Here is a 13,814-nt window from a genome sequence, read left to right as displayed (position 1 = left end):
TATATATATATATACATAATAAATAATAATAAAATAATAATAATAACATTATTGTATTAAATTTACAGGCAACGTAAAGGCAGGAGAAAGATTAGAGAATTTCTGATTAATCCGAAACAAATTGATCGCAATGACTAGGGCCTGTATGTTCGGGCGGGATCCCGGGTTGCGCGCGGAGCACCACTGTGTGCTAGTGAGTCGAACGCTCGCTAACTTTGACTATATACAACTGGACTGCTAGTCCCTCATTTTTGCTACAGGAAATGCATACGTTCGATGATTCCAAACTGAAGTTGGCTGAATATTGTTAGGCTCCGCCCTGGAGCCCAAAGACCGGGAAGTTCAAATGCAAAAATTGTCATGTTTTTTATAGTAAGACTTTTTCAAATAGGAAAAGTTTAAATTCATTAAATATTTGGTTGAGAATTGATAAGAAGTCGGAAAAAATCTGAAATAGATGGAAAAGGGACGTAGTATTGTTTTTGAGGTTATGCTACTTGTTACGAGAATTTGTATATGTTAAGAATAGAGATATAAAACAATGAAAATAAATAAAAATAATAATTTTAGCAATAAATATATGAGAAAAGTATTTAATGAAAGGTAATAATAAATAATTTTTCGTGATTATCTTTGAAAGCAGTAACTTTTAATATTATTTGTTTTAATCGAAATTGAAAAATAATTTAATAAACTTATCACCTGTCATAGGCGCATCCATATATAATATTGCACTGATTATGACAAGTAATTAACAGAGAAATGTTGATAATAAATTAAAATAATTTATGAAATAATTAAATAAGAAAAAAATCATAAAAATAATTATTATGAAACAAAATACAATTATTAAAAATTGATTAAATAAAGTATTTCAAAATTTCTAATAGAAATATTATACTTTTGCGCGTATGTTCGTCCTTAATTTCTGGGTACATTATATATTAATAGGAATTTAATTACTTGTAGGCAGGCAAGAGTAGGATGGTAAGAAAGTAAATAAATAATAATTATGTGTTAAATCAATATAGATAATTAATAAAAATATGTAACAAGGTTGATAGACATATATAAATAAAACAAATGATACATGATGATATGTAACGAAGTCTAAAATATCTAATATATTATTGACCTTTAAATAAAATTGTTTTATTTAATGAATGCCTGACTGACAATCCTTGGTGTCGAAGAGTAACGCATTTTCCAATGTAAGACATTTTTGTCCGCAAGTAATAATCTATGATTAATTTTATCAGTTCATATTTATGATTTTCGATGATATCTACATCTTTAACGTGGTTATCAAAATTTTTAAACAGTGCGGTTATATCTAAATTTCGCATTGTGTCACATATAATTTTTTGATACGCATTTTTAAGTTTGATTTTGTCATTGTTGAGATATATATTAACTAATTTCTCCACAATCCATGTAACTTTACACGTGTCAATCCTTGGAAATCTTAAAAATCCAAAAGACTTTCTTGTAATAAAATCGGACTCTGCCTCTGGACACTCGTCCAACAACCTCACACATTCAGAGCATTTGATTTTATTCAATACACGTATTTCAACGAAACCTGATACATAAAGCACTGCGTGGTTTAAAGTATTATTGATGCATTTCAGAGGAATGTCATCCACGTTAATTTGATGGTCATCAGTTTCTTCATCTTCTTCGTTGCATTCGGTGAAATCTTTAATTTTCTTTCCCGATGCAACAGTTAAAATCGACGTGTTGTCCAGCGATATACAATTTGCGGCTGCAGACGACTTAACTTCGTTATGATGTAAAAGCTTCTTATACGAGGCCGCAAATTGTGTTGCATTCGGATTGTTGTTGTATCCACCCATTGTCCGAAAACACGAGAAGAGTATCTCAAGGTGGTCTTGTGATATTTTATATGACAGTATGTATTTCAAATGGCCATTTATTACAAATTGTTCGTACATATTCTTTAAGTTAGACATGTCGAGTATGAAACCACAAAATCCTACTTTGAATTGACTTTCAATAACAAGTTTTCTTATTATTCTTCCAGTGGTACGGCTACGCACGTCGACTTTCAGAGTGGAGAAATATTGAATAGCTTCTGCAAATAAAGCGAAAATTACTTCTGCTGTCTCTGGCATTAATGGTTTTTTAAAACCATTTGAACACAGACTTCTTGAATTTAAAACGTCGAAGACGTCGTTGACCATTCGACAAAATTTTATAGTTGCAGCACATCCTGTGAATTCTGGATGCCCATCTGCCAACAACTGCTCCAATGCCATAGCAGAACTAGTGCTATATGTTTGCGCTGCTATCTTCACGCTCATTTTATGTTTCCACCATTCTACATGCTTTCTATTTAGCTTATTTGCTAAATGAAAGTACCCTTATTCTTGCAGTTTCACCAACTTCTGCAGATATTGGAACATTATAGGTTGTCCATCGCTATCATATAAATTGTGCTTTCCCATCGTGTTCCGCACTAGCTTTAACATATGCGGTGCGTCTAGAAAAACAAAAATCGGATGGCCGTCAACTGGATGTGTAAAATAAGGCTTGTCATTATATATATCGGCACCTAAATCGGAACACATGGCAATGTTCCCCGATAATCCATCAAATGTTAGAGCTATAACGCGTACTCCTGATTTTGCGACGAATTCCAGAACTCTCTTAGTTATCTCCGCTCGTTCCGATGCCTTCAATCCATTCAACAGGAAATACGCCACAGGTATTTTCCATCTTTCGTTTAATCCTGTGACCAAATACACCAACGCTTGGGTTGCTATTGGTGCTCCACAAGGTTCCTCAATCGCATGTCCGTAGTCAATATAACCAAACATTCTTTTTTCTGAATGATTAAAGCTAATTTCTTGACGAATCGCCATCTCGTCCGAAGTCAAACATCCATATAATATTTTATCACCGTCAGCTTCAACTTTCCTTCGCAATACCTCTACGGCTTCCTGCGTACAACCGGGTGATCCACTAGTGGTACTGTACCACGATCGGATCGTGGATGGCGCAGGCAAGCGATTCTTAAACGTTGAACGAATGTATTTGTATGCTTTTGGACTGTAAAAATTGATTGTCATGGCAAAAGCGCGAAGCTGAGGTGGATATTGTCCTTTTATTTTCCCACTTTCTATTGCTTGTACTATAGTGGACTTTTCTGTTAAACCCTACAAGCACATCGATAAAAAAGAACTTAACTACATATGTAACAGTGAAAGAAGATAATAGAAGGATAACATAGAAACAGGAGAGAATGTGATAGAATTTGACACATGGAAAGTGTATGGAGTAAAAAATATTCGGAATGTTTGGAATTTTATACAATCTTGCAATCGTGATTTTGGATCAATGTTACTGTATTTTTATATAATTGTATAACTGTTAATATTTGTAGAAATTACAGTCATTATATTGTTTACAGATCTAAGACTAATTCTATTACATTTTCAGTGTAAAAATATAGTTTCTATGTATAATTGAAGATTATTTAAAATTACAATTTATGTTTAATAATATAATATTCAATACGAAAATTAAAGCTGATAGTGCTTCGTGATAGACAATTTGTATCAAATATTATTATAAAACAATTATATTTATCATTGATTAAAAAGTATATCAATTGCCCACACCACTAATTAGTTAATAGAAAATAATATAATCTTATTAGTGAAGCAGTGAAAATATATAATTATATATATATATACTAGGAACAGACCGATGTAAGTGGTGTGTGCAAATGAACCGCTCCCTATTAATTGTTCCTTATTACCTGTACCATATTCGAAGCATTTTCTGAAAGAAGGTTCCGTTTGGATAATTCGGACAACAACTTCTCTAGGGTTTCAATTCTTTTTTTTTTTGTCGACATTGTCGCAGGTGTAGTCGTTTGATTATTTGTGTTTTTTTGTCGTAAGCGTCTTTCAATATACATACAGCTTTGATAAGCGACCTTGGTGACATTTGCAGTAAATTTTCTTTTCTGATTTGAGCTGGATATCTCAACTCAGTATTTGCAGTCGCTACCAAAGCAGTGACAGATTCCATGTCAATATTAGCATCATTGCTGTAAAAATTGAAATAATTACTAAATCACTATAATATTTCGACACAATCTATATGGATAAAACAATTACAAAAATAATAAGTAATTAAGAAATACTCATGTATGATATATTCTGTACATTTCCCAACCTTGAACTAGGAACCTCTTCATTGCTTTCTTGTTGCATCATGTCGCACGAACCTGATTCCACATTCTCGGTGCAATTTTCCTGCATTGGAGTTTCCATTTCCAAACTAAAAATACAAATTTGTATTACAATCGACTATATTACATATGCAAGTCTCACTATAAAAGAATCGATTTGCATAAATTGAGTAAATAATAATAAAACTTCACGATTTTATGGATCTAATAGGTATATTTTCTTTTACTGTAATTATACCTTGAATTATTAACTATATTTCCTTGTTCAATGCACACCATGTCAGAAGAGTCCATAACGTGTTCCATTTCCTCCGTGCAATCTTCATTCGAAGATAATTCTATTTCATAACTGAAAATACAAAATACAATATATATGTCCTTTATAACTGTGTCGTTTTCATATTACATTTGTTACTTTTCATATATAAAAATGTTCATATAGTGATACTCATACAGTCTTTTCACAACATATTAAAACAAATATACAAATGCATTCATATTTCTTACGATGACATATACATTACCTTTTTCTATTCAATACATTTGGAAATATTGATGGCACAGAATTTTGTTTCAGTCGTATTTGGGTGGAACCAAATTGTTCAATGCAAGTGTCATCAAAATGTTGAATACAAATTCTTGCGTGATTCGGCAATTGCAGGACACTTTCTTGATGATTCATATTATATATAGCATCCACCCACTTCTGTTTTAACAATGGATTTTTTGGAAATCTGTAAAAATATCAATTTACTCAATTTTATAATATTGCCAGTACTATAGATTCCAAGTTAATATGCACAATGAAAATAATAAATCATATTTTGAAAATAATTACATAGAACATGAAATTAAGTAATAATCGGAATATATACTGAATATCAGTTTACAATTGGTAAAAAAAACCAGGTTAGAAATAAACAACTCACTTGTAAAACGGCAAAACCGGTTTGTTTTCGATGGCATGTTTACGTTTATATCTTGAAGATTTGCACCCGCTTATAAAACAATACATACTTTTACGTTTTTCGATGTTAAAAACGCTTTTCGATGTTAAACACGTTCAAAAACAGGGTACACCATAAACGTGCATATACTATAGTCAAAGCTCCCCACTCCTGCAGAAAATTGGGCTCCGGGGCGGAGCCTATTTTTTCAGCTTGGCATCACGTCTGAAGTTAGCTACTGGCAGTCCAGTTGTATATAGTCAAAAATAGCGCCCCGTCCTATTACCAAGCGAGCGCGAGCACGGAATATAGCGAACGATACAATACGTGGCTACTACAATCGCGTTCAGCTATAAGCTAAACCACCAAACCGTCGCGATTGAACCACAGACTTCTATATATTACCTAGACCGCTAACTCTGTCCCTTTAACTGCCGTCAGGTTGTATGTACTGCTGATGGCACATGCGCAGAATATGGCTTCGCATGCGCAGAACACCATATTCTTACATACTTTTGTATACGTACACGAAAAGATGTTATAAATAGAATGTATGAAATTCAAGAATTTTTATTAAAATTTTAACATTTTATAAAATTCATATATTTAATAGAAAGTCTTAATAAAAATTGAACAATGTACCATGTACATATGAAGATAGTGTATGTACGTAGTTATTATATTTGTATATATAAAAATATATATATATGTATATATAAACTTTTTAAATAATTAATGTCTTACAAATATTTAATGTAGGTGCACAAAGACTGAATATAATTAACCCTCAATTACAACTCTGAAAACTACATGTAAGTTCTAATGCTTGTTTAAAGTGTAAAAAACAAATAATCCTCGGCTCTGCAACGATTGATAGAGGAAATTGTTACAATTTAGAAATTCATAGTATTAATCGTACAGATTGTAATAAAATGCTAAAGGAAAATATTATAGTTACAAAATGTTCGTTCGAGTCCAAATGACCCGTTGCTTTAGTTGCTTTAGTTAAAAGTTAAATACTATAAAACACAAATCATGCAATAAGAAAAAAGCATATTTTATAAATTAAACAATTTATATTATTTTAATGAATAACTATTTATACATCAACTTGTAAAACTTCTTAAGTTTTACAAGTTCATTTATAAATAATTGTTTCTATTTCTATTCATTTAAAAATAAAATTTGTTTCGTTAAACGATGACGTTTTCTTTTGGGATGCAAAATATTTTCAACATAAAATTTAGCATAACTGTGTAATCTAATTTTTATATATTTAGATGATATTACTGTAATCAATTTCATTTTATGTGATGTTTCTAATAGCCCGTCATCGCATAACAAATTAGGAAATATCTTATTGTCTAATACTAGCGCACGTCTAACTTTATTTATTATTTTTAAATCTAACCCTTTTGTTTGTAAGTTTGTTAATTGTAATGTTTCAATTTGTATTTGTTTTTCCGTTTCTAATAATATTTTGTGAACACTTTTGGATGCATAAAGTAATCCACCTCTTGTACTATGCTTTACAAAATCAGAAAAAGACTCGCGATCATAATTATATTCTTGTTTCTGTATCAAACTGTTATGACAATGATAACAATCTATCATATTTTTTAATTTTCTTATAATATATCCCGCTACATAGAATATTATATTTTCTTTTAGCATATCGAAAGTTGGTGATAATGCAAGATTTTTAGACAACTGCTCATTTTCCAAATTTTCGGAACTATCTATATCTTCACAAATTATTAATCTATCGTCATTCTTTTTTTTCCAGACAATATCAAGAACTGCACCAGTTGGATCATTATCTAATTCCAAAGAATTTAAACCTGTACTATTTGTTTTAATATCGTTACGCATAAGAATTTGCTTCATGGCATATTTAAATTGCAGTACGTTTGGATTATTATTGAAACCATGTCAACTTCTTATTTTTCCAAATAATATCTCCGCATGATCCTGTGAAAATTTATATGTTAGAAGATATTTATAATGAGGTCTTTCATTAAAAATATCTTCTGCTACTTCTAAAATTGATTTTAACGCTAATGCAAATCCATATATAAAAGTTCTTCTTCCTGTTTTTATTAATTTTGTACCATCTTTGGCTTCTAGATTGAATAAATAATTTATCTTTTCAGGGATTACTTCTTTTAAATAAGTCAAACGATTTTTTGTGAGAGGTTGTTTAAAACCTCTGCCAAATGGATTTCTACTATTTAATACGTCAAACAGCCAATCAATTATTTCAATAAATTTTACCGTAACATCGCAGTCTTGAAACTCTTTTAAACCAACTTTTTTCAAAAATTTTATCGTATTATCTACAGAAGCACTTAAAGTATGAGCAGCATATCAGACTTTCATTTTATTTTGCCACTACTCGACACACTGTGCATTTAATCTATTTTTAAATTTGAATGTTAATTGTTGCTGAACATTATGTAAATTTTTTATATAAGACCATTTTATTTGACCATCTACTGAATTAAAAATTCCATAATCGGCTAAAGCATTCCTACATAATTTTAACATGTGACATGCATCTAACAATATCCGTACGTTTTAATTCAGTGTTGTATGTGGAAAAGAGTTTTCAAGATCTGCGAAATTGTCTACAAAAATATTACATCCTAATTCTCTGAATACAGAGCAATTTACGCTGTCGCCATCACACGTTATTGAACGTACGCTTATTTGTACTTCTGCGGTTAAAATTAGAGCGGTTTCTATCAATTCCTTTAATATTGGAGCAGTTATAGAACGCTTGAAAAAATATGCAATGGGCCATTTCCATTTTCCGTTTAAACTGACTAATAAGAATACTAAAGCTTCCTTAGCTTCACTTTCATTTCTTTCTAACGTTATACCATTACCATAATCACAATATCCAACAAATCTAATAAGAATACTAAAGCTTCCTTAGCTTCACTTTCATTTCTTTCTAACGTTATACCATTACCATTATCACAATATCCAACAAATCTATGTTCTTGTTCATCCCATATTATTTGCTGCTTGATAGCCATACTATCAAATACTAAATTACAGTCTCTGTCTTGCTCAGGAATATTTTTTAAACCGTCTAGCACCTGTCGTTGGAAACCGGGTGAGGCATTTACTGTTGAATTCCAATTTCTAATTGCAGATGGATGAGGTAATTTCAAGATTGTTCTATATAGAAAAAATAAAATATGAAAATTAACCGAAAATATTAATAAGTTTATACTCTTTTACAAAAAATAATTTTTTTAATTATTTTGAACCAAATCAAGTACTCGTTTTGTGAATTAAGATGAAATAAGTTTTTAGAAATACGCAAAAACAATAATTAAAAACTTCAAAGAAGTGCAGTATAAAACATGCCATAGATAAATATAGCAAAAAAGTAATTAATAAAGAACTAATTAATCGATTAATTAATTAAAAGTTATATGCAGCCAATCACCGAAAATGTAATAAAGGTGAATAATAAAACACACGCATCACACTAAACCATAAAACATGGAATCAAACATTTCGTTTAGCCCAAAATATGTGCAATTTGTATTACAAACATTAAAATTATTATGAGATTGGAAATAAGACCGTTTATGTTGGAAACATTACTTTAAATACAAAGCGCCACTACGGTCTAAATGTTAAGACGTTGAACTATTACATACGAGGTGTGATCAAAAAGTAAGGTGACTTTTTGAATTTCGGGCGCTCTGTACACTCTAATTTCAAAATTTTTTGTTGTTGTGTTGGTACACTCGTCACGATCATATGTTCACAGTTTTGATTATATAGCATGTGTTGTTTTTATGTGAGAGGCATAAAGGTTAGACTCGTGTTTGCGTGCTCGGCGATTTTTTGCTGTTGAAAATAATGGAGCAGAGAGTTTGTATTAATTTTTGTGTAAAAAATGGTATTAAGTATTCAAAAACTCTTGAAATGTTGACAGTGGCGTACGGTGAGTCAACTTTGAGCAAAAAAAATGTTTATAAATGGTATAAGTTATTCCAAGAGGGCCGAGAAAATGTTAACGATGAACCTCGCTCTGGACGCCCCAGCACGTCAAAAACCGACGAAAATGTTCAGGAAGTGAAAGAAATTGTGTTGAAAAATCGTCGAATCACGATTAGAGAAATAGCTGATGATCTTAACATATCGTTTGGCTCATGCCAATCAATTTTAACGGATGTTTTGGGTATGACACGTGTGTCAGCGAAATTCGTTCCAAAACTGATTAATTTTGATCAGAAGCAGCGTCGCATGAACATCGCCCAAGACATGTTGTACGACGTCAATGATGATCCTGATCTGCTCAAAAGGGTTATAACTGGTGACGAAACATGGGTATATGGTTATGACGTCGAAACCAAAGCCCAATCATCCCAGTGGAAGAGCCCAGGAGAGCCAAGACCGAAAAAGGCACGCCAAGTTCGTTCGAATGTGAAAGTTTTGCTCACAGTTTTCTTTGATTACCATGGCGTTGTGCATCAAGAATTCCTACCACAAGGTCGTACGATAAACAAGGAATATTACCTTGAGGTTATGCGGCGTTTGCGTGAATCAATACGAAAAAAACGTCCGGAAGTGTGGAAAGAAAATTCATGGATTCTGCACCATGATAATGCACCTGCTTACACGTCGTTACTAGTGAGTAGTTTTTTGGCCAAAAACAATACTGTCATCATGCCTCAGCCACCATATTCACCAGACTTGGCCCCCTGCGACTTTTTCCTCTTCCCAAAATTGAAAAGGCCCATGAAAGGACGAAGATTTGCGACGATTGAGGAGATTAAGGCTGCATCGCTGGAGGAGCTCAAGGCAATACCCAAAAGTGCATTTCAGAAGTGTTTTGACGACTGGAAAAAGCGCTGGCACAAGTGCATTGTATCAGAGGGGGATTATTTTGAAGGGGATAACATAATTTTGGATGAATAAATGAATATTTTTTCATAAAAATGAAAAGTCACCTTACTTTTTGATCACACCTCGTATATTCATATTAAATGAATTTATTTCAGAAATTATAATTGCGTACCGATATGGTTGTCGGACTTTCAACGCAATCAATCTGAAATATTAATAATCCCTCCAAATTTCCCAAATTTAAAAAACTATAATAAACTTATTGCGAAAAATATTATAATTTCTGAAATGAATTCATTTCATATGAATATATGTAATAGTTCAACATCTTAACATTTAGACTGTAGTGGCGCTTCGTATTTAAAGTAATTAAAATTATAGGCATGCAAAAATTATAAGAAATAGAAATTACTGACCTACAAAATGCATAAGCTTTAGGAGAATGATAGTACAATGTAACAGCAAACTTTTTCACCTCTTCATCATATCGTCTCCCATGTACAGACTTACCCTCATTTTGTGTTTCATTGTTAATTAAAAAAAAAACGATTTTTCAAAATGTTATATGATGTTTTATTTAACATTTTTTTGGTTTTAACTTGGTCTAATAAATTTTTTACTTTATTATTTTTTCGTGTTACTTGTTTCCTTAATATTTTTAATTGTTTGTTTTTTGTAGTTAATTTTGTTGTTAATTTTGTTTTTTGTTCTTTAACGATACGTTTGAATATTGCTCCTTGATTTAGTAATTTTTCTTCTAAACGTTTTTCTAAACATTCTATTTTATATATTAATTCTTTATTTATTTTTTCCAACTGTTAGACTTTTAGTTTCAATATATCATTTTGCTCATATATTTCGCTTGTATTTGTATCATTTTGCTTATGTATTCTACTTATACTTATATCATTTACATCATTTTGCTCATGTATTTCACTTGCATTTATTTCGTTTGTTTCTATAAAAGTAAATAAGAATTATTAACAAAAATAAAAATAATACTATAATACATAAACATATGTAAAAACATACTGTGACCTAATTTACAAATAGAATTTTGCATATTATTATTTTCTTCGAATTTCTGGACTTCGATTTTCAATACCTCATCTAATACATCTGAACTTTTCCGTTTTTTTATATCGCTTATATTTATTACTTCTATTTCTACAAAAATAAGTAAGAATTATTAACAATCATGAAAATAATAATATTATGTCATAGGCTCTATTCAACAAACTCAACAGTGGAGTGAGCGTATACCATATGGTACGTTCTTCTAAAAATCCGATTGGATAATCTAAAGACGAATTCACCAATAACAGCGAGCGCTTATGCAGCTGTTGAGTGTGGTGAATGCAGCCATAGATACACACAAAAACATACCTGTATCTAGATTACATATGGAATTTTGTATTTCATTACTTTCTTCAGTTCCATGTTCAATTGTGCTTTTTTCAAATCTGTTATTTAATAAATCTGCTATTTAAAAAAAAAAACAATAAAAATTTTCAATAAATATGTCTAAAAAGGACTACTTTTTAAAACTTATTTTGTTCATAATGTATATTATTGATATATTATTGATATTTTCTGTAGAAATAATTTGTTCTATTGTAGAAATATAATTTGTTATAATTATTATATGTATATATTCATTTAGTTATAATGTAATCATAAAATTTAAAACAAATAAATAAAATTCAACAAATATTAGAAATAAATCAAATTCGAAAGATTAAAATCCAATGCAAGTATTGGTGCGAAAATGTTTAATTATTAATTTAACATTGAATATAAAATACAAAATCATGTAGACATTTTGACCACCTTTTTAATCTTCTTCATTCAAATTCGAGACTTAATTTAGCGCAAATAGTTCAATAGTTATAAAAGATATAAATCCAAGCTGATAATATCATGATATATTGCATATATACTGTATATTAATTATACAGTATATATGTAAAATTTTTTTAATATACCTTGTATGTATTTACCTGTAACATTTTTAAATAAATTTTGAGTGGGTACTATATCCGGTTTTAAACGTAATCTTACTGTTATATTGCTAAAATCTTCTGATTTAAAATGCCTACTACAAATTGCACTGCGTTGATCAGGTATCAAATTTTTTTGTACAGTTGCTTCAATCCATTTTGCTGCTACACTTTTTACATTTGGAAAACTGAAATATGAATGTAAATATACCATGCGTTTAATTGGTGATCTAAATCTGAATCAGTGGATAATCACTGATATCAGTGCCAAGTATGCCATTGGTAATCAATGAATGAAATATGAGATTTCTAATCTAACTAACCTTTATTATGTGATCTAACTAATCTTATTTTAGTGCATAAATTCAATGAATATAGTATTAGAAGAAAGTAACATGTAAATATCAATATTTTAGGATATAATGCTCAAATCTTCTTTCTATTTTAATTGAACTTCACTGATTATCCAGTGTCAAATATGTCATTGGTAATCAGTAAATAGTGGCACTGATATCAATGATTATCCACTGATTCATATTTAGTACACTATATTTGACATAAATTTAATCTAAATATGATTAACAAATTGCTTTCACTGTCGTGACTTTCGCATTTACGTCAAATATATATACACACATAATTTCTTTTCATCTGTTGCTTTTTTTTAATTTACCTGAACAAATGAATCTTGCCTTTGTATTTATGTCGAGCAATTCGACAATTAACTATTTCACAATGTTTCGTCATTATAATATTGTCACAAAATACCACAAAATACAGATATTTAGGTTAGATTGCCGCCATCTATTTCATACATATATCTCCTATATACCCAAGAACCAATCACAGACAGTCTGGTCACATGATTTATCGACATCTCTTTCTTGTACATAAGAGTTATATTCTGTGCATCCACTTCGCGCAGGCCCCAATTTTACATAAGGAAAAAAGTGGGAGTTAGCGGTCTAGTGTAATATATAGAAATCTGTGGATTGAACGCCGCGCATACTGCGCCTGCGCCAAAGTATAAATGTTGAAAACGATGCAAGAATGCGCTTTAACGAGAAAACACCACTAACACGGGGTAGGGAATAATTAAGATAACAATCGACCTCGACGCAGCCGCAGGGAAAAACCGCAGACCCGCGGAAAACTAATAGAACGCACAACGCCAATGCAATGCATCGCCGCGCGACCATGACCGGTGCAGCCACCGGTCACAAAAGGGCCCCGAATACGAACGAAATCATCGCGAATAAAATCGAAGCGCAAATAAATTAGAGAAAGCCTTAAACAAACACCCGAATTCCACGAGCACAAGGAACGAAAAGATCCAGAACTATACTAAAATCCACGATGAAAAAACACACAAAGAACAGATGCAAGTCCTGCCGCAACGGGCTGCAGTACGCGACGACCGAGCGCATCAGTACGAACCTCGCGACCCCCGCAGCGAAATAAAAGGCGCAAACTAACAAAATTCTAATCATCATTGGAGCAAATCGTTAATTACATAATCGGCACGTACTAGAGATTTCGCAATAGCACGTGGACAAAAACATCCCCTTACCGCGAGGGACCACGAGATAAAAAGTATATAAAGCAGAGCGTTCGAAGACACGAGTCCTTATTTCTTCCCACAATTCCGACGGTAAGCATTCCCAGCGCTTTAAGTAGCGCTCAGGAAACTTTCCGCATTTCCTCCAAGAAATCCAGCCCCGATCGTGCGCCACCTACGGCGTCTGACGGGCTATCCTTACCCCCAGTTTCGAC

General features: G+C 31.6%; 1 protein-coding gene across 2 annotated transcripts; it reads right to left on the bottom strand.

Annotated features, from left to right (window-relative positions):
- Positions 1–3,124: 3,124 nt before the first annotated feature.
- LOC108769965 (52 kDa repressor of the inhibitor of the protein kinase) lies at positions 3,125–5,328 on the bottom strand. Of its 2 annotated transcripts, XR_001940572.1 has the most exons (6): positions 5,152–5,328; positions 4,747–4,956; positions 4,461–4,571; positions 4,207–4,311; positions 3,785–4,078; positions 3,125–3,179 (listed from the first exon to the last, which is right to left on the bottom strand). XR_001940572.1 is itself a non-coding variant. In XM_018521224.1 (5 exons), the coding sequence occupies exons 1-5, from the start codon at positions 5,235–5,237 to the stop codon at positions 3,850–3,852; spliced, it is 741 nt and encodes a 246-aa protein (XP_018376726.1). In that variant the 5' UTR covers positions 5,238–5,328; the 3' UTR covers positions 3,752–3,849. The 2 variants fall into 2 exon arrangements, 1 of the variants encoding a protein (XP_018376726.1); XM_018521224.1 differs by lacking the exon at positions 3,125–3,179 and having other exon boundaries at positions 3,752–4,078.
- Between the last annotated feature and the right edge of the window lie 8,486 nt (positions 5,329–13,814).

The sequence above is a fragment of the Trachymyrmex cornetzi genome, unplaced genomic scaffold, assembly GCF_001594075.2.
Source record: "Trachymyrmex cornetzi isolate Tcor2-1 unplaced genomic scaffold, Tcor1.1 scaffold972, whole genome shotgun sequence".
Taxonomy (NCBI): domain Eukaryota; kingdom Metazoa; phylum Arthropoda; class Insecta; order Hymenoptera; family Formicidae; genus Trachymyrmex; species Trachymyrmex cornetzi.
Note: the sequence above shows the minus strand (reverse complement) of the source record. Positions and strands in the feature narration are given on the sequence as shown.

What these genes read in the sequence shown, in the direction of transcription:
- LOC108769965 (XM_018521224.1), bottom strand. Translation starts at nt 5,237, where the DNA reads ATGTATTGTTTTATAAGCGGGTGCAAATCTTCAAGATATAAACGTAAA. An exon ending in AATGTATTGAATAGAAAAAG is followed by an intron (nt 4,572 to 4,746) that starts GTAATGTATATG and finishes TTGTATTTTCAG; the next exon opens with TTATGAAATAGAATTATCTT. An exon ending in GAAGAGGTTCCTAGTTCAAG is followed by an intron (nt 4,079 to 4,206) that starts GTTGGGAAATGT and finishes CAATTTTTACAG; the next exon opens with CAATGATGCTAATATTGACA.